This window comes from Nelumbo nucifera, chromosome 1 (assembly GCF_055504915.1).
Source record: "Nelumbo nucifera cultivar China Antique chromosome 1, China Antique-T2T, whole genome shotgun sequence".
NCBI lineage: Eukaryota > Viridiplantae > Streptophyta > Magnoliopsida > Proteales > Nelumbonaceae > Nelumbo > Nelumbo nucifera.
The window spans coordinates 61,031,265-61,053,221 of NC_142649.1; the positions used below are offsets into that span (position 1 = coordinate 61,031,265).

The 21,957-nt window shown below is 39.7% G+C and overlaps 2 protein-coding genes across 7 annotated transcripts in view; both read left to right on the top strand.

The window, feature by feature from the left end:
• The first annotated feature begins 511 nt into the window (after positions 1-511).
• The window catches only part of LOC104594359 (myb family transcription factor PHL7-like), a 29,622-nt gene continuing 8,176 nt past the window's right edge, over positions 512-21,957 (top strand). For 2 of the 6 annotated variants that reach the window (XM_010254632.3, XM_088891753.1), the window contains exon 1: positions 706-886. The gene's annotated coding sequence lies outside the window, so the exon portion shown is untranslated. The other 4 variants (XM_088891809.1, XM_088891711.1, XM_088891633.1 and 1 more) reach the window with 4 other exon arrangements.
• Positions 3,649-4,059, top strand: LOC148803333 (uncharacterized). The gene has a single exon (XM_088895138.1). It carries the CDS (start codon positions 3,649-3,651, stop codon positions 4,057-4,059), a length of 411 nt encoding a protein of 136 aa, XP_088751264.1.

Consider the following 21,957-nt stretch of genomic DNA (forward strand, 5'->3'; position numbering starts at 1 on the left):
ACCATAAAGACCAATTTAACACTTTTTGAAAGTTTGAGCATTACAATAACACGTTTAAAAGTTTGGATACTAATTTGACACTACCCCAAAGTTCAGGGAACTAAACTGAAGTTTATATTTTTTTTTTGAAAGAATGACTAATCAGCCCATAGCCACACGGGCTACTAGTAGACTATGTGGTGTGTGTGGGGGGGGGGGGAAATAAATCAACTTAAAATAAGAGAAATTTTGGGATAATGATTCATAACAAGAAAAAATTTAAAAAATAAATATTTTTGTGAGAAGTAATTATATAGGTATTTTGAATATTTTTATGTCTCTTTTTTTTAAAGAAGGAGAAATGATTTATGCCTTTTTTTAAAAGAAAGGGATGTGCAATTACCAAATTTTTGTGTAGGTTTCAGCAACAATTTTCATCAATGTACCCTAAAAATTAAAATTAAAATATTATACTATTGAATTATCTTCACTAGGACTAGGCTATTTCAGGGAAGATTCCGTACCGTCAATCATACTGGTCATCAGAGACTCCGGTAACGTTGAAGGGGTATTTCGGGCAGCTCGAATACCTGACCGCGGGCAGCTTTGAGTTCATTGCCTTTTCGTGGGCGAAGACCAGGCGTTATGATTGGTGTGAGCTGTTGAATTCTATGCTCGTTTCAGACCATTTTCACTTCAAAACAAGGTAATCATTTAGAAAATTGACAGTTCAATGGTTAATACAAACAACAAATACACATTTCTTTTTCCTTCTCGCCCCTGCTACTGTTCTCTTCTTTGGTTAAGTGTGTATCTCACGAACTTTTCGGAAGCAGAATTTTCTGGGTTCACGTTATTATACTTGGGATAGTTCTGGATTGATGAAAGCACACTATTTTTTATCTGGGTATGCTTGTTTTGTGAATTCAAAATGCTTTCTTTTCTTTTCTTTTCTTTTCTTTTTCTTTGATGCCTGGTGAATAGACTGGTTCTGGTTGGTAGTAGACTTCTCTGCTGGTTTTCATGACAGCTTTTCACACAGACTGGTTAAATTTTGAATTTGAAGAAGAAATTATGAACTGGGTTATGTCTGGAACTTATTTATCACTGGACAGAGTTTATGCGTTCGGGGACTTTATTTTACTGAAATGTGAAAACATGAATTTATGATGTAAAATGTGAAACTTTCTACTATTAATATCATGGGTGTTATTTATTTTCTTTTTGTTTTTTTATCATTTTAGTGGAAAGATATGGGGGAACCATTTTTTTTTATGGTTTTGGTTTCTAACGCTAAAAATTGTTTGTATTTCCGTTCTTTACTTCTTCTCCTGGAAATTTTTAGATCTCTACTGGAAATGTTTCCTTTACTCTCTCTCTCTCCTTTTCCCTGGTTATTTTGCGGAATTGATTAAATTCTCAGGAAAAAAAATCACAGATTCAATGATGGACAAACCAAAGCCCTTTATCATATTTTTCATATATATATTTTTCATAAAACTCGGCTCAACTCAGCAACGCCTTAATCCCAACTATTTGGGGTCAGCTACACGAAATCTGTCTTAGGCATTGAACCCTATCAAGAACCATGTCTAATGCCCTAAAATTGCATATAGCAAGCAATTCAGGATTGATACTCAAATGGAGTTGAAAGGTTTTTATGCTGGTTCCTGACCTGACACAACTCTCCTTTATCCGGGCATCACACTCTCCTTTCTTCCAACATTTTTCTTGTGCATTTTGTTCTTTCAAGTGGAGAATCATGTTAACTATTATCATCTATTTGGTGGCTTATTTTATGTTAAGTTTCCAATTACCATAAACCAAATCTTCCATTAGCGCTTCTCATTCCATTTCTTAGATGCATATTTATTTATTTGTTTGTTTTTTATTTTTAGCTTGTTTGCCTCAATCTATCTACTACTTGAAGTTGTGAATGGTCCATCACTTCATATTGACTTCCGATGAGAATTATATGTTAAGAGACAATTGTTCCATATATTCTGGTCAGCAAATCATTTTAGTGAGGTCTAATAAAGTTTATTGGAGTGACTGTTTTTTAACTTCTTGTTTTCTTTACGTAGATACTAGGTATTCATGAAACAATCTCAATTGGTTGATAATTAGTTGGTAAATTTTATTGAAAGTAAGAGAAAAAAGGTGAAATGTCAGGTCTGCAGACTAGGGAACAAAACCCAGAAAACCCTCTCTGAGAGATCTGCAATATCATTGTAAGAGAAACATGATGAACCTCCATTATTCTGGTACTCTTGAGGGAATTCCCTCTATATAGAAAATCCCTTCTTATCCCTTATTTTTTCATGATCTATTCAAGCAAGATGTTTAGTTTGGATACCAATGATGAATGATCTAGTCTTGCTAATGAAATTGCAAAGGGGCCGCAGTCCTATTTTACATAAATCTATCTGGTCACAATCTAGTAAACAACCTCAACCTCAACCATATTGAACCCCATAGAGAAGAACCATCTAAATTATTGGAGAAAATGGATCAATTTAAACAATAAATATACAATAAGTTCTAGTATTTTGAATAGTACAAATTATGTACCAAATAAATAGTACTACATGTACTGGTAAAATCTTGGGCTGGTAAGCATTGTAATGTGGATTTGAGTCTGAGAGTGGCCACTTTGTGTGAAAAAGTGCCTAAGGTTAGGACAGTATCCAGTATAAGTATACCCCTCCCAAGACTCCAGATGGCCAGAACCAACTTTGAGTTATGGCCTTATGTACCAAATAAATAGTACTCAGAATCTGAAATCAAGTTTTATAAGATGCAATAGCAGCAACTGTACCAAATTTGAATAGCAAGAATTCCATTAGCATCATAAATATATTATATCTAAAAAAACTGTAGTGATACAGTGGACCAGACCTGATATATTTACTTGTGGTCCCATAAGTTCAGTTTTTTGTTGCTTATTTTTGTTTTATGCTTGCTTTCTTGTACCGTTATAGGTAGCAGGGCATTTTTGTCCTTTTACCTAATGTTATGTTAAATACATATAAATAATACTACTTAAGGTGGCAGTAATAGAGCATTCTGCCCCCATTCCTCTCCCATTCTTCTTCGCTTTTCTTCTCTCTTCTTCTCTCTTCTCTTTCAATTTCTGGGTTATTTTTCAACCTAAAAGTTCTGCTAACAGCAGTAACTTCAAGTTGGTATCAGCGCAGGTTTAGTTCTGCTCATGAATCTCACGTGAGCTCTTCCTAGCCGGGTTACATGAGATTTTAATAGGGCTGGAGATTTAGTTCTCTTCGTGGCCCGATTCTTGGAGATTGGTGGAGTTCGAAGCTTGCCCATGACACTTCTGTTCTTGGAGATTGCCTAGCAGTCAGGAAGAATCATAAAAAAGTTAATTTGAGGTGAGATTTAGGGTTTAAATCTCAGGTTGAAGGTGCCACCCTGAAATTTCTGGGTAGTCTTTTCAACTCTCCTAAAGTTTTGTAACAGGAGGTAGGGTTTTTGAAATCTCTATGAGGAGCAGCTGCTCTTTTTTTCATCTTTCTCCAAGACTGTTTCTACGATTTCCTTTAAAAGCAATATATCTACTAGATTGTTGTCCCTATTCTCAGTTTTGTTTTTTTTTTTCTATTCGAAAGGGGAGTCGAGCGTGTTCTTTTTCTTCTCTATGTTGAGCTCAGCATGGAGTTCTTTGGGAGTGAACAAAAACCTGCTGGAGAAGTTGCTAAAAGGGCTGTTAGTATGACTGATAACAACCCTTTTCAGATTACCACAATCAGGTTTGATGGTTCAAACTATTTGAAGTGGACTCAATCTGCCATGATAGCCATTGGAGGAAGGGGAAAGTTAGGCTATGTGACTGGAGACACTAAGGAACTATCCAAGGAAGACCCTTCCTATGCAAAATGGATTCAAGAAAATTATCTTGTGATGACATGGTTGTGCAACTCGATGCAGCCCCATATTAGCAGAAATTACCTTTGGGCAAAGACAGCCAAGGATTTTTGGGATAATATGAAAGAGACGTACTCACAACCACTTGATGTGGCTAGGGTTTATGAGTTGAAAACTGAAGTGAACAATCTGAAATAGGGGGAGAAACCTGTATCAATTTATTTCTCTACTCTAAAATCCTTATGGCACGAGATAGATCACCTTGAAACAATTGAGTGGGAGAGTAATAAGGACGCAGCAACTTATAATAAGTTGGTTGAGAGAAGTAGAGTTTTTGAGTTTCTTGCGGGTCTGAATTCTGATTTTGACATTGTTAGATAACAGCTTCTCACTAGGGAAAATGTTACCTTGTTTCAAGCCTACTCCCTAGTGCACAGTGAAGAGAGTAGGAGGGAGGTTATGCTACAAAATTCTCAAATGGAGGTAACATTAGGAGCTGCAAGACATAAGTATAGTGGTGAGAGGGAGAAAGAGATGAAGAATGAAGGAAAAAAATGTGTGTTTTGTGAGTATTGCAAAATACCTAGGCACACAATTGGAAGATTCATCCCCAATCTTGTACCAGAAAGACTTAAAAATAAGAAGGGAAATGCAAATGGAGCTGTTACATCAAATGGTTCTTCCCTTCTGGGACCTCGGTCTACTTCTTTGGAGGCCTTAGGTGTAGTCAAGGCAGCTTTGACTCAGTTGGAGAATGAAGCTAGACTTGTAGGATCATTTCATCCTACCTCTGCTACCACTGCACCTCCTTCCCCCACATCAGCTTTTGGCCTTTTGCCCACTTAGGTACAAGAGCCATTGCTTTTCATGCCTCTACTCCAGGTAACACTAACCCTACTTGGATTATAGACTCGGGTGTATCATATCATACATAGTTTTCAAGGCATCAAGGCGAGGCTAGGTGTCAGGGGGGCACCTAGTCGCCTAGGCGCCCGCTAGGCAATGGATTTTTTTATATAGAAAACATAGATCCTAAGGTAGTTCCCTAGGTACCATAGCCATATTTCCTTAATAATTATTCATAATTTTCATAAGAAAAGTATAGAGTTCATGTTAAAGTGTAGAAAATTGTTAGAGTTAGTAGATGTTCAAGACTGCTATCAGTCTTGAACCCTAATAGATTTCAGGTTCGAAAAAGGAGAAAAAGGTATAGAGGAGAGAGGAGAAAGAGTAGAGAGAGAGCAGTAGGACACAAGAATTGAAAGGAAGGACAGAATCTGAATGTTCTGCCGCTGCCACTTCTATTTAGTATTTATATGTTATGCTAGTTACATGAAAGGACAAATCTTCCCTTGGTATTTACATAACATATAAAACAATATAAAACTGAAATATAAATAACAACTGGAATAACAAATTGACCATCAGCTAACCCTAGGATGACTAGGGCACATTCTACCCTACGGACAGAGTGGGACCACAGCTGTGGGGCCCACATCAGTGTTCTCTACACTCCCCCTCAAGTATGCTAGTTGCATACTTCTTGAGATGAGACCCTCTCTTGTACAAAATGTCGGTCAACTTCAATGTGTTTGGTTCTGTCATGTTGCATTGGATTATGTGCTATATTAATAGCTGCTTGATTATCACAATACAACATCAGGGGCTTCTCATACTCAATACCCAACTCCTCAAGTAGAGATCTCAGCCATAGGATTTCAGCCACTCCGTTAGCCATTGACCTGTATTCTGCTTCAGCACTAGATCGGGAGACAACACTTTGTTTCTTACTTCTCCAAGAGACTAAATTACCTCCCACAAAAGCACAATATCCTGAGGTAGACCTTCTGTCATCAACACTCCCAGCCCAATCGGCATCCGTATAGATCTCAACCTTCATGTGGTTATTGTTCTTGAACAGTATACCCCTACCCGGGCATCTCTTCAAGTATGCTAATATCCTTTCTGCCGCAAGAAGATGTGTAGTTCTAGGAGAATGCATGTACTGGCTGACAACACTAACAACATAAGTAATATCTGGCCGAGTGAGGCAGAGATATAGGAGCTTTCCTACCAATCGCAGGAACATAACCTTGTCTTCAAGAGGCTCCCCACTCTCTGCACTAATCCTGTGGTTCTGTTCAATGGGTGTATCCGCAGGCTTGACACCTAACTTTCCAGTTTCTGCCAGCAGATCTAGGACATATTTTCTTGATGAAGGAGCTGTTTAAGGGACTCAACCTCATGGCTATCATTCCCTATCACCACAATATCATCAACATATACTACAAGTAGTGTCAAGGAGGACTCTACCCTCTTGATGAATAGAGTATGATCTGACTGGGCCTGTACGTAACCGAACTTCACAAGGGCTAGTCTGAATCTATCGAACCAAGTCCTAAGTGACTGCTTCAAACCATACAAAGCCTTGTTGAGCCGGCAGACCTTCTTACCTGTTTCTGCATCATAGAATCCAGGAGGCAAACACATGTAAACCTCTTCCTGCAGGTCTCCATTCAGAAAAGCATTTTTCACGTCCATTTGGTATAAAGGCCAAGTGTGACTTGTTGCAAGGGATAATTGGACTCGAATGGTAGTCATCTTGGCTACCGGGGCAAAGGTCTCCAAGTAATCTATACCATAAGTCTGGGTGAACCCTTTTGCAACTAATCGAGCTTTATACCTCTCAATGGATTCATCTGCATTGTGCTTCACGGTAAATACCCATCTACAGCCAACTGGTTTCTTTCCTTTGGGCAGATCAACTAGCTCCTATGTGTTATTTTTCAATAGGGCATCCATCTCAACCTGCATTGCATCTTTCCATTCCGAGACGGATAGGGCTTCTTGCACTGTTCTTGGAATAGGGACATTGGCAATGAAACTAAGGTAGGACCTGTAGGTAGGAGATAGGCGATCATAGGATAAAAACTGGGAAATACAGTGGGCTGTAGATGTGGTACAATGTCGTTTCCCTTTACGGATGGCAATCGGAAGGTCAAGGTCATCTGCAGGAGGTGAAATGGCAACAATAGAGGAAGTCTGTGGGCCCTGGGGCTATAATACCTAGACTTGGAGCTGCAGATGAGATTGGAGCTGGCCTGGACTGCTGATGACCGGGATCAACTTGCCTGCATCGCCTGTGATAGACCCTCAACTCCTGATCCCTCTGACCACCCTCACCATTGCAGCTCTCATCGCCCAATGGAATAGGTAAAGGAACTGCCCCACTCTCACTTCTCTCCCCCTGAAGAAAAGTACTAAAACCCCCACTCTCACTGCTCTCCCCCTGAAGAGAAACCCGAGGATAATAGGGTGTCTCCTCAAAGAAAGTGACATCCATGGAGACAAACTTCCTCCCTGAGATAGGATCATAGCAGCAATAACCCTTTTGAGTTTGTGCATAACTAAGGAAAATGCATTTGGAGGCCTTGGGTTCGAACTTGGAGTGATGGGGTCCGAGAAGCTGAACAAAGCAGGTACAATCGAATGTTTTAAGGGGAATAGAAAACAACTCCTCACTTGGGTATAGAAGGGAAAAAGGAGATCTCATATCAAGGACCCGGGAAGGAACCCGATTAATAAGATATACCGCCGTGAGGATAGCATCACCCCAGAAGCGAATAGGGACATTGGAGATAAACATAAGACTTCTAGCCACCTCCAAGATGTGCCTATTCTTCCTTTCTGCAACTCCATTCTGCTGAGGTGTATGAGGGCAAGAGCTCTAGTGTATAACCCCATGATTAAGAAGGTAAATGCTTTAGCAAAGTATTCCTTTGCGTTATCGGATCTAAGAACTTTGATCTTGGCATCAAATTGGGTTATGATCATTTGGTGAAAGTTTTGGGTCAAGGCAAGAACCTCATCTCGTGAACGCATGAGATAAACCCAAGAAAAATGGGTATGATCATCAACAAATAACAAAAAATATCTGTACCCACCCATGGAAGGGATGTGGTAGGGCCCCCAAACATCAGTATGCACAATATCAAAAGAATTATTACTCCTTTTATTACTCAATAAATAAGACTTTTTACAATGTTTAGCAAACTCACAACTTTCACACTACAACTGAGACAACTCAATAGACTCAAATGAAGCAGGAAACAGACTCTTTAGGGACCGAAAGGACAAATGACCCAATCGGTTATGCCAAAGCATAACCGAACTCACACTCTGAGAAACAAAAGACATCTTCTCTACTGACTCTTCCTGACGAGACCTCTCCCCGAGCAGATAGATCCCATTCGTCTCACGGCTAGTCCCAATCACCTTCTTCGTCTCCAAGTCCTGAAAAACACATCGGTCAGGAAAGAAGGTTACTAAGCAGTTCATATGCTTGGTAATACTACTGACTGAAAGGAGATTAGTATCAAGCTTAGGAACGTGCAAAACAGATGACAGGGAGATAGTATCTGATAACTTAATGTCACCCTTCCCAGAAATAGGGACCAGGGAGCCATCAGCAATAGATACTTTATCCCTACCCGAAGACAAATGGTAAGTGGTAAATAGTGAAGGCAAGCTAGTCATGTGGTCAGATGCACCTGAATCTATTACCCAACAAGGTTCAGTAGTACCTGGAGCTGAGGCATGGTAGGCTGAGGCTCGAGTACCTGAATGTGCGAAGGCAGATGTGGCAGGAGCTGATGGTGACTACGGTGGCTAAGCTGAACTTCCAACTTCCTTTTCTAACTGTATTAGGGCAGCCCGAACTGCAGCTAAGGTCTCTAAAGGTGTTCCTCTTGTGCCAAATGAGGATGCTGAACGGCCACATGAGCATTGCCCTTCGTGCTTCTTAACTTTGCCGGAACCAAGTGAGGATGCAGTTTCCAACATGTTTCTTTTGTATGTTTGGGTTTCTTACAATGTTCACATACCACATCCTTTTTGTCTTCCTTCCTCCTGTCCTTCTCTGAATCACCCCCTGATTTGGGTTTGACAGCTACAAAGGCTGGTGTGAGAGGCTAAGGTTGCATCATAACTTTCCTTCTGGTCTCTTCACTATGTACTAAGGAGTATGCCTGAGAAAGAGTCACACTGTCTCTAGTCAAAATCTGTTGCTGCACAATATCATACTCTGAATTTAGGCCCACCAGAAACTCAAACACCCGGTTTGTCTCGACCTGCTTTCTATATATCTGTGCATCTTTGGGACTCTCCCACTCAAGAGTTTCTAAGTGATCAATCTCACGCCACAGAGACTGCAAGGTAGAGAAGTATACTGAAATCGGTTTCTCTCCTTGTTTAAGGTTTTTCACTTCACATTTCAATTCATATGCTCTGGCAACATTAAGGGGTTGGGAATAAGTTTCTTTCATAACATCCCATATCTCCTTAGTTGTCTTTGCCCACAAGTAATTTCGGCTAATATGAGGCTGCATAGAATTACACAGCCATGTCATAACCAAGTAGTTTTCTTGGATCCACTTGGTATACGTAGGGTCTCCCTTGGGGGGTTCTTTCACATCTCCCAAGAGGTACCCTAATTTACCTCTTCCCCCAATAGCCATCACAGCTGATTGGGCCCATTCCAAATAGTTTGATCCATCAAACTTTATGGTTGTAATCTGACCACCTGTCTTAGAAACACTACCATAACTATTGTTCCCCAAACTGCCTTCTGCCTGATTTTTAAACTCCATCTCGGTCAAGTCTCAAAAACAGCACTTGGACTATCAATCACAATCAAAACAGTGTAGGACCAATCTGTATTCACAGTGTATGTGCACAAAACAGGTGGAAATCTGATCTGAAACCAACTCGCAAACACAACAGCAGCAGTCCGTACAGTTCTCACCCCTTAAAAGAGTTCGAAAACCCCAAAAGGATCTGAAAAATCAGCTTAGAAGCAGGTCTGATATGCTTGGCAGAATTAGGGTTTTAATCAGTCCTTAAAGAAAACATTTCAGTTGCACATTCCAATCAGTACCGTACAGATAGACTTGCAGTAGGGTTAATATGAAACCCTAAAAGTTGATCAATGCTAACAAAACTTGAGGACAGCTCCAGGTAAATCGTAGGATTCAGTCTAACATTAGGGCTTGCCACAAGCTTATTAGGGTTTGCCGCAAGATCACTTTCAAACCCTAGAGTAGGAAAAAAGAACCCTAAGGCAATTCGGCCCAACAGTAGGGTTTGCTGTAAAACCCTAGAGAATAGAAGGGAGAAAACCCTAGAATGGTTCGGCCGCCCTTTCCAGATAGGTCCAACCTATCCTCTCTGATAGTACTTCTCTTAGAAAATAGATAACTTACAAGAAAAAACTATTCGCTGCCTTCCAAGGTTACCCGAACCCTAGTCTTCTCTGATTCTTCCTGATCACCAACACTCTACAACCGTGACACGTCTTCAACAGCTGCTAAACCCTCGGGCGATCTCCAAGAATCAGTCCACGAACTCCACTTTCTCAGCTTCCAGCCCTAGGGGATTCTCATGTGGTCGGCTGGACTAGACTCACATGAGAAACCCTAACCTTGCTCTGATACCAAGTAGATGTTCAAGACTGCTATCAGTCTTGAACCCTAATAGATTTCAGGTTCGAAAAAGGAGAAAAAGGTATAGAGGAGAGAGGAGAAAGAGTAGAGAGAGAGCAGTAGGACACAAGAATTGAAATGGACAGAATTTGAATGTTCTGCTGCCGCCACTTCTATTTAGTATTTATAGGTTATGCTAGTTACATGAAAGGACAAATCTGCCCTTGGTATTTACATAACACATAAAACAATATAAAACTGAAATATAAATAACAACTGGAATAACAGATTGACCATCAGCTAACCCTAGGATGACTAGGGCACATTCTACCCTACGGACAGAGTGGGACCACAGCTGTGGGGCCCACATCAGTGTTCTCTACAGAGTTGACTAAACAGGGGCATTTTAGTCTTTTCCATATCAATAATGTATGAGTTATATGCCTTCTGTCTAGATAGGGGCATTTTTGTCCTTGTACACTTATTTACTAAGTCTAAATATATGGTCGACTAGGTTAGACTCTTTGTCTTCTCAGTTTGACACTTCCTCCTTTCTTCTTCTTCTTCTTCTCTCTCTCTCCTTTCTCTGTCTTCTCAGTTCGGCTGAAAACTAACATGGTATCAGAGCGCCACTAATAGAAGTCAACTGCAACTTTCTTCTCTCCTTCTTTCTTTTCCATTTTTTTTCTAGTGTGAGAAATCTGGGTTAGAGGACTGCGAAGAAACCCAGGTTTCTGTGGCAACATCTAGGGTTTCGGTGGGTTAACTTCTGGTGACAGTAGACGACTGTAGCAGTTCGAGTGAACAAGAATTTTTTTTTTTGTCTGTGAGTGACAGTTGTGGTGGTCGAGTAGGTGTAGTAGTTGTGGTCTGAACCATCTAATGAGTAGTTTCAAGAGGGATTCTCTGTGTTTTTAAATCTGCCTGTTCGGATCAGTGGTGTTCAAGGTGGCCAAATGCATGCTAGGGCAAGCTTGTGGTGACTATAAGTGTGCTGGTGTGAAAGTTGAAGAGCAGTAGTGTAGTGGCTGAAACTTCTCTTTTGTGTGTGTGACAGGTAGAACCGGTTTCGTAGATTGAGATGGCATCAGTGGGTGATTCGAATGGTGACCAGAAATCGAGTGTGATGATCTCCTCTGATTTTTTAAGTGTCCAGATGACATCCATCAAACTCAACGGTGAAAACTATGTTCCGTGGGCCAAGTCGGTGGAAGTGTTTTTGAAGGCTAAGAAGAAAGTGAAACATGTACGGGAGGAGAAACCGAGTGATGAATCCCCGGGTTTTAGTGATTGGGAGCAAGAGGATGCTAAGATCATGATGTGGTTGTGGAACAATATGGAACCTAAAATCAGTGTTGACTTCATGTTTTTAGATACAACAAGGGATATATGGGAACATGCCAAGAAACTCTATTCTAGACAAGACAACACTACAAGGGTTTATCAGCTTTATCAAGAATACTTCAGTTTGCAGCAGGGAAATCAGACTCTTGAAGAATATTATGCCAGTATGAAAAATATTGGGGATGAACTTAACATCAATCATCCCTTAACACCGGACATTAAAATTCAGCAACAACAAAGGGAACAACTTGATGTTACACGGTTCTTGGTGGGACTGAAAGCAGAGTATGAACCTGTTAGAGCACAAATATTGGGAGGATTTGCTCTCCCTACTCTAGAAGAAGTGTTTGCTCGTCTCCGTAGGATCTCTTAGCCCCGCAGAGAGAAACACAACTTTCAACAAATCAGCATTGGTTAGTACTCGAGGTGGTTCTTATGGGCACAAGAGGAGGTGGCCGTACAGTTAAGGGAGGCCGTGGTAATCCTATGGGTGGTCGTACCAGTGGAGGTCATGATTCAGGGGGAGGCTGTGGCAGAGGAAGGGGGAGCACAACAAGGAAGAGCACACACTGTGGGAGAGAATGACACATAGTTAACTTTTGTTTTAATTTATATGGCCCACCATCCACATGGGTTAATCATGCAGTTGTTGGTGGTAGTGAAGTTAGTGATACTCAACCAGTTGATCCAGCATCTTCTACAATCACAACTACTTCTGGGAAGGAGATGATGAGTATTCCCAGAGAGGAGTATGAGAGATTTCTTCAGGCCACTTCAAATTAGAACACCGCCACCCTTGCTCATTCAGGTATAGTTTGCCTAGCATCCAAACCTTCACCCTAGATAATTGACTTTGGAGCCTCTGATCACATGACCGGGACTCCATGTGTGTTTTCCTCCCTTTCTCCAACCTCTACATCAAATAATGTTACCCTTGCCAATGGATCTACTTCCCCCATCTACGGTGTTGGTAATGTTACCACTTGATCTCTATCTTTGTCTTCTGTCTTATACGTTCCCAAGTTTCCTTTTAATCTTATGTATGTTAGTAAACTAACCAAATCCCTCAATTTTTCTATCACTTTTTACCCTTCCTCTTGTGTTTTTCAGGATCTAACGACGGGGAAGAAGAGTGGTGGAAGGCATGAAGCTGGCAGATTGTATTATCTTGATAGTGGAGGCTCTACAGTTGCGCTTCAAACCTCCTTGACTCCTCTTCAGTGACATTGTAGGCTCGACCATCCATCTCTTAAATCTCTCAAGCTTCTTGTTCTATCATTGAGTCGTCTATTGTCTTTGCAGTGTGAGTCGTGTCAGTATGGGAAACACCATCGGGTTTCCTTCAGTCCTAGAGTTGATAGTCTTATGTTGAGTCCTTTTGATTTAGTTCATCCAGATACTTGGGGTCCAATAGAATTGAGTCGCACAATGGTTACAAATATTTTGTTATCTTTGTTGATGACTGTTCAAGAATGACATGGCTTTATTTAATGAAAGAAGTGAATTATTTTCCATTTTCAAAAAATTTCATGCTAAAGTGCGTACCCAATTTGGTGTTTCACGTAAGATTCTTCTTTCTGACAAAGGTAGAGAGTATTTTCTTTCTTCCTTTCAGCAATACCTAGAACAACGTGCCCATGTTCATTCTTGATGGTCGTTCTCCATTCTCTACTTTGTTTCCTACTTTGTCTCCATACCCCCTGACTCCCAAGATCTTTGGGTGTGTGTGCTTTGTTCAAAATCTTGGTCTTGGTTTAGACAAGTTGAATGCTCGCTCCATTAAATGTATCTTCCTTAGCTACTCTAGGACCCAGAAAGGGTATAAATGCTACAATCCTATTACTCGGAAATCCTTTGTTTGTCTTGATGTTACATTTTTTGAATCGGTGCCATGCTTCTCTGGTTCTGATATCCATCATTTGCCTACAGAGGTTCCTCTTCCTCTTCCGGTTGATAATTCCATTCCAGTGGTTCCCCTTGTTCCTGAGTCTCCCCCATTCCCATTGCAGGAACATACTGAAAGACCACCAATTCGTCAAGTGTATACTCATCAACAGAGACCAGCACCTCCATCACCTTCTACTCCGGCAGCAGATCCAACACCTTCCACAACTGAATTGGCTTCTGATCTTGACCCTATTGCATTGCAGAAAGGTAAACGTAGCTGCACGCTACACCCCATATCCAATTATATTTCTGTATCTCACCTTTCTGCTTCACATCGCCAGTTTATTACCCTATTGTCCTTTGTATCCATACCTAAGGATGTTCAGGAGGCTCTTACATTGCCAGGGTGGCGAAAAGCTATGGAAGAGGAACTCTCTGCTCTTCATCACAATCATACATGGGAACTTACCACTATTCCCCCAGGTAAGCATGTTGTTGGTTTTAAATGGGTGTATGTTGTTAAGTATCTACCAGATGGGAGAGTGGAACGCTTGAAAGCCCGTTTAGTTGCAGAAGGGTACTCTCAACTTTATGGTGTAGACTATGCCGAAACCTTTTCTCCAGTTGCAAAGGTTGCCCTTGTACGTGTGTTGATTTCCTTAGCTATCATGCATGATTGGCCTTTATTTCAGCTTGATATTAAAAATGCCTTTCTCCATGGGGATCTTCTAGAGGAGGTGTACATGGAGCAACAACCTCAGGGGGAGGATGGTAAGGTGTGTAAGCTCAAGAAGGTGATTTATGGGCTCAAATAGTCTCCCCGTGCTTGGTTTGGAAAATTTAGTGAGGTGGTGAAGGAGTTTGGAATGAGACAATGTCAAGTTGATCATTCAGAATTTAGATACGACTCTATGGCCAGGAAGATCTTGCTGGTAGTTTATGTGGATGACATAGTCATAACTGGCAGTGATAGATTGAAGACTTTCCCACAAGATCACTTTCAAACAAAAGATCTTGGGAAGTTGAAGTATTTCCTGGGTATAGAAGTTGCTAGATCAAAGCAAGGCATAAACCTCTGTAAGTGGAAATATGTACTTGACCTGTTGGAAGAAACAAGGTTGCTAGGTGCTAAACCAGCTGAAACTCCCATGGAACTAAATGTGAAGTTGGGAAGTGACACAGGTGAATTGTTTGATAACCCTAGAAGGTATAGAAGGCTAGTGGGAAAACTGAATTATCTAACTATCACTAGGCTTGATATCTCATTTGCTGTCAGCGTGGTAAGCCAGTTTATGCAAAGTCCTTGAGTACCTCACTGGGATGCAATTCTTAGGATTGTGTGGTATTTGAAGGGGCTCCAGGTCGTGAGTTGCATCTTTCTTGGAGGAAATCTTGTGACTTGGAAAAGCAAGAAGTATACTGTGGTAGCAAGGAGTAGTGCAGAAGCAGAATATAGGGCCATGGCATACACTGCATGTGAACTAGTGTGGTTGAAGAATCTATTGCAAGAAATCGGGTTCTTAATAAGTAAACCCATGAAGCTATACTGTGACAATTAGGCTGCAATTCACATCTCATCCAACCCAGTTTTCCATGAGAGAACTTATCACATAGAGGTAGATTGTCACTCTGTAAGGGAAAAGGTCATCAATGGTGATAAGGACAGAGCATGTAAGGGAAAAGTTCAGGAAGAGCGAGCTACATATGTAACAAGTTGGGATTATATGATATATATTCTCCAGCTTGAGGGGGAGTGTTATAGTTAACTAAATAGGGGCATTTCAGTCTTTTCCATATCAGTAGTGTATGAGTTATATGCCTTTTGTCTAGACAGGGGCATTTATATCCTTGTACACTTATTTCCTAAGTTTAAATATATGGTCGATTGGGTTAGACTCTTTGTCTTCGCAGTTCGACACTTCCTCCTTTCTTCTTCTCTCTCTTCTTTCTCTATCTTCTCAGTTCAGCTGAACACTAACAAAAATCAACATATTCATGAGAAGAAAAAAAAAAGGAAAAGAAAATTCAAAAAATATAGGGGCTGAACCCTAATTTTTGTTATAGAAAAAGAAGAAAAGAAAAAGTAGTAGTAGTAGTAGTAGTAGTAGTAGTAGTAGTAGAAAATGTGTTGATTAGATAAAATTTTAGGTTATTCCTTACTTATTGGTTTAGGTTTTGAAGTCTTTGAGGGTTCAATACAGCATTTAGCAATGTTTGTATTGATTAAATCCTAGCAAATAAGAAAATAATAAAAACAAATTAGTATATAAACACACAAAATGAATATTTTAATTTAATAGTGCCTATTTTATAATTATAATGTCAAAAAATAAAGAATAAAAAAGTATTTTACAATACATAGTACAAAATTGCTTGGCAATTAGGCAATGTAAGCCTTAAAGGGCTTATTGCCTAGGCGTTGCCTCGACAACTATGATATCATATGACAAGCTTGTCTTCATTATTCACTTCATACAATTTGTCTTCAGGCAGAGATAAAGTATCGATAGCTGATGGCTCCTTTGTTTCTATTTTTGGCAAGGGAAACATTAGAGTCTCCGATGCCATTACCTTGTCCTCAGTTTTGCATGTACCTAAGCTTAGCACTAATTTATTTCCAGTCAGTAATCTTACAAGAAGCCAAAATTGCTCAATAACCTTCTTTCTTGACCATTGTATTTTCTAAGATCTAGTGACAAGGAAGGTGATTAGGACTGGCCATGAGATGAATAGAATATACTTGCTCGACCACCAACCTGGAGTGATAAAGGAGTTGCAAAGTCTTTTGTTTCTCAGTCTATGAGTCAGATTATGCTTTGGCCTAATTGTTTGGGTCTTTAAAAAACTTGTTTCCTGCTTTGTTTAAGTTAGTTCAAATGTCTTTTTTGAAGTGTGAGAGTTGTGAGTTTGCAAAATATTGTAGATCCTCCTATTTTTTGAGTAATAAAAGAAGCAATGCTCCTTTTGAAATTATGCATACTGATGTGTAGGGGCTATATCATATTCCTACTATGGGAGGTATAAATATTTCTTACTATTTGTTGATGATTACTCCTGTTTCTCATGGATTTATCTTATGCGTTCTCAAGATGAGGTTCCTACCTTAACCCATGCTTTTCATCAAATGGTCCTCACTCGATTTGAAGTTAGAATCAAAATTTTCAGATCTGATAATGGCAAAGAGTATTTCACTAAACACCTGAATTCATATTTTCTTGAGTATGGGGTTGTTCATCGGAGTACTTGTCCTCATACACCTCAGCAAATTGGGGTGGCTGAGAGAAAAAATAGGCATATCCTGGAAGTTGCAAGAAGCATTATGCTGAATTCTAATGTTCCCGTTTGTTTTTTGGGGGATGCTATTAATACAGCTATGTATCTCATCAACCAAATCCCTTCCTGTGTTTTGGATATGAAGCTCATTTTTCATTATTGCATCTTGAGAAAGATTTGTATACCATCCCTCTTAAAGCTTTTGGGTGCACTTGTTTTGTTCAAATTTTGGGACCTCGTCGTTCTAAGTTTGATTCTAAGGCTATTAAATGTGTATTCATTGGTTATGCACAGAATCAAAAGGGATATTGCTGCTATGATTCTCATTCTAGCTCTCGGTTTGTGTCAATGGATGTTACCTTTTTTGAGGATGTCCCTTATTACCCAGGTGTTTCTTCTCAGGGGGAGAATAGTGAGAGGGATAGTCCTTGTCCTGAAGTTCCTCTGCCTATTCCTATTCTCGAAGGAGAGTTGTGTAATGAGGGTTCTTGTCAGAGGTGTAAGGAGTTGAGAGTTTACCACAAGAGGTGGAGGCATGTTGATTTTGGTGCTCATAATCAGTCCAGGCCAGTTCCTCTCTCCTCTGCAGTTCCAAATTCAGGTACTTCTCCCTCCTTGCCTATTGATACATCACTTTCACCTTCTGATCCCTTACCCCCTCTAGATGATCTTGATCTTCCCATTGCAGTCTACAAGGGGAAGCGTCGGTGCATTTCATCTACTGGCCATTACATATCTCAGTTTATCACCTATGATCGTTTTTCACCATCCTATAGGTCCTAGTCGGCATGTATCTCTACTATATCTATTCCTAGGTCTATCCAGGAAGCTCTTGCAGTACCTGAGTGGAAGAATGCAATGGAGAAAGAGATGGGTGCTCTCATTAAAAATAAGACCTAGGAGTTAATTGACAAGCCAGAAGGGAAGAAACCAGTTGGGTGCAGATGGGTGTTCACTGTGAAGTATAATGCAGATGGCTCAGTTGAAAGGTATAAAGCTCGGTTGGTTGCAAAAGGGTATACTCAAGCTTATGGCATTGACTACCTAGAAACCTTTGCACCTGTTGCCAAGATGAATACCATTAGATTTCTGCCATCCCTTGTAGCAAAATTTTCATGGCCTATGTTTCAACTGGATATCAAGAATGCTTTCCTTAATGGTGATTTGCAGGAGGAGGTGTATATGGAGTTACCTCCTGGGTTTTATGATGAAGCTATAGGGAAGAAAGTTTGCAAATTGCAAAAGGCCCTATATGGTTTAAAACAATCTCCAAGAGCCTGGTTTGATAGATTTAAATTGGCTCTTGAAAGTTTTGGTTATGTACAGGCCCACTCCAATCACACTCTCTTCATTAAGAGAAATGGTGCTTCTCTCACCCTTCTTGCATTGTATGTTGACGACATTGTTGTGACCGGTTGTGATGGTGATGAGATTGATTCTCTCAAGCAATTGCTTAATAAGGAATTTGAAGTGAAAGACCTTGGTGACCTGCAATATTTCTTGGGACTTGAAGTGGCCCACTCTAGACGTGGTATCTTCATTTCACAGAGGAAATATATCCTTGATCTCCTTGAGGACACTGGGAAACTAGGAGTTAAACCAGCAGACACACCTATTGAATTGAATCATAATATAAGTGTCGAAGGGGGTGAGCCTCTTGAAGACAAAGCCATGTACCAACGATTAGTCAGAAAGCTCCTTTATCTATGTCTTATTCGTCCTGACATATCTTATGTTGTTAGTGTTGTCAGCCAATACATGCATTCTCGTAGAACCACTTATCTATTGGCTGTGGAAAGAATCCTTGCTTACTTGAAGAGATGTCTAAGTCGTGTATACTCTTTAAAAACAATGGTCATATGAAAATCGAGGTGTATACTGATGCTGATTGGGCCAGATGTTTTGATGATAGAAGATCGACTTCAAGGTACTGTCCTTTCGTTGAAGGTAACTTAGTGTCATGACGTAGCAAGAAGCAAAATGTTGTTGCTCGTTCAAGTGCTGAGGTAGAATACAGGTTCATGGCTCATGATGAGGCTGGAGTGTTATGGCTGAGATCTCTTCTTGAGGAACTAGGGATTGAGTATGAGAAGCCATTGAGATTGTATTGTGATAATCAAACTGCTATAAATATTGCTCACAACCCCATCCAGCATGGCAGAACTAAACATATTGAGGTTGACCATCACTTCATCCGAGGGAAAGTTGCTTCTCAAGATATTTTCTTGTCCTATGTTGCCTCTGATTTGCAGCTTGCTAATCTCTTCACCAAAGCAGTCACCAAAGTCAAATTGGAATCAGATTTGTGCAAGTTGGGAATGATCAACATCTATTCCCAACTTGAGGGGGAGTGTAGTGATACAGTGGACCAGATCTGATATATTTACTTGTGATTCCATAAGTTCAGTTTTTTGTTGCTTATTTTTGTTTTATACTTGCTTTCTTGTACTGTTATAGGTAGCAGGGCATTTTTGTCCTTTTACCTAATGCTTTGTTAAACACATATAAATAATACTGCTTAGGGCGGCAGTAATAGAACATTCTGCCCCCATTCCTCTCCTATTCTTCTTCTCTCTTCTCTTTCGATTTCTGGGTTATTTTTCAACCTAAAAGTTCTGCTAACAGCAGTAGCTTAAAGTAAAATAAAAACATATATTGACATTATCAATTTGTACATGCCAAGGCACACCATAGGAATGCTGTCATGGAATTTAATTTTGCCCCTTTTTGGATGTTATCCTCAGATCTTCAGTGTGCAGGTTGTCAGCAGTTACACTCCAATATTCAATGATCTTAGACTCACTGAGTTGCACTTACTGCTGCACCAACCATATCCTCCAAATATGGCCCAAGTCTCGAAAAAATAAAGAAAACAAAATAGAAAATAGCTGATCAGTTCAACCAGAGATCTCTGGTTTGGCTTGTATAGGAGCCTGGACCAATGAAGCAAGTTCAATATGGAAAATATTCCTGCTTCCCTTTTTTATGGTTTGAGGGTGGGGTGTGGATGGCTTTTATTTTGTTGGATATGTTTATATCATACTGGAGTCCAAAACTGATGGTTTCTATTATTTCCATATGATCAACTTCCATATGGAACTCCATATGTAGAGTCCAAATCTGCTATTCAATGTTTTAAAATGCAGAGGTGTGACGCGAGGTGTTCTACTACCCAGAAGTGTGAGACATAGTTCGGAATGTAAGAGGTGTAAGCTTCCCAAGCACAAGGAGGCATAAGCCTCCAAAAGAGGAGGAAGAAGAAGAAGAAGAAGAAGAAGAAGAAGAAGAAGAAGAAGAAGAAGAAGAAGAAGAGACGTGTGTGAGGTGTACACCTTGATCAATGTTCTCAAAATCATAATTGTATCATAAATTGTAATGAAAGTTGAATTGAATCAAATCGTAAACTGTATCATAAATCATAAGATAATTTCTATTTTTGACAAACTTGTCAAAAAATAAAGATTGATATACTAAAAGGATAAATATAAAAAGTGATTTTACCCTATTTTTAATCTATATCTACCATATATGTACCTAAAACAATAGAATTTACCACTTTTGCAATAGAAGCCTAAGATGATATAATCAAGCTTGACTTGAAATTCAAATAATCCACATATAATGGCTTTTTAACCTACATATGATGGAAAACAAACTCAATGTTTGGTCTTACATAACATAAATAAACCATTTTCTAGTTAGGGCTTTAAAACAAGTCAATATGGCTCTACTGTCTAAGTGGTCATGGAGGCTTGCTTCTAAAAGTGATGCTCAAACGAGTACCTTGATCAAAAGTATGAGGAAGCTGGTTTTGGGTGGGAATCAGGTTCAGTGAACGAGCCATATGGAATAGACTTATGGAAGGAAATAATTCACAACAAAGACTCCTTTAAATTTGCTTCTTTCAAAACCAGGATCAGGTGGAAAAATCCTCTCTTGGAAGGACTGGTGGTGTAGTAATAGCCCCCTTTACACTGCTTTCCCATCTATTTGTGCTTTAGCCCAAGATAAGGATGCTAGAGTTTGTGAGTGCTTTGAAACCAATGCCAATCAGATAATTTAGACTCCTCGGCTAAGAAGGAATGTAGATGATGATTGGGATATGGATGCATTTTTAGCTATGTTCCAGTCCCTAGAACAGGTTAAGCTGCAGCCTATGATTGAAGATGGAATTTGGTGGCCCTTTGAGAAATCTAGTGTTTTCACTGTTAAATCGATGCCTTTTCTTGTAACTTGTCTGGAAGCTGATCTTCCTCCATGAACTTGGTTTTGTAGTGTCAAGGTGCCTTCGAAGGTCTTGTTTTTCCTTTGGGTAGCTATTAAAGGTAGAATACAGACTATCGATACACTGAAAAAGAAAGGAATGTGCATTGTTAATTGATGCTGCTTGTGTGGACATGCTGAGGATGACATCCAACATCTCCTTATCAATTGCAATTATTCTTACAGCTTGTGGTTCCATGCCTCGAAGCTTTTTGGTGTGAACTGGAACTCCCCCCCTAACATAGAAACTCTAATATCCTCCTGGCAGCTGAATGCTTTTAGTAAAAGGGGCAGGGTCTTGTGGAACATAATTACTTTTGTCGTCTGTTGGTGTATCTAGAAGGAAAGAAATGGTGTTTGTTTGAAGACCAGTCCTTTCCTATCAATAAGCTGCAGGGTCAAGTGGAAAGAAGCCTGATCAAATGGGCATTGATCAGTAATCTATTTAGTGATTTCTAGTTCAGCCATTTCTCTAATCATTGGAATTGTATTTTGTGGGAAAGTGGCTTTGTTTTGTAAGACTTTTGTCTTATACTGAAGTTTTCATTGCTATTTTCCTTGGTTGGGAAGGAAATCTCTCCCTCAACAGTCTTTTTTATCCATTTATAAATAAAATCTTCACCATTTCTCAAAAAACAAGTCTCCATTAATGACAAAGTAGAGAATTAATTCTTAGATGAATTTATTTGATTCTTGGTGAACTACAGGTATCATATAAATTGTAAGACTTACGAATCAAATTGTAGGATTTAAGTGCATGAAAGGAAACATAAGATTTAAATCTAAACCCTTGGGATTCACAATTCAAATCATGAATCATATTGTAAATTATAAGACCTCAAACACCTGA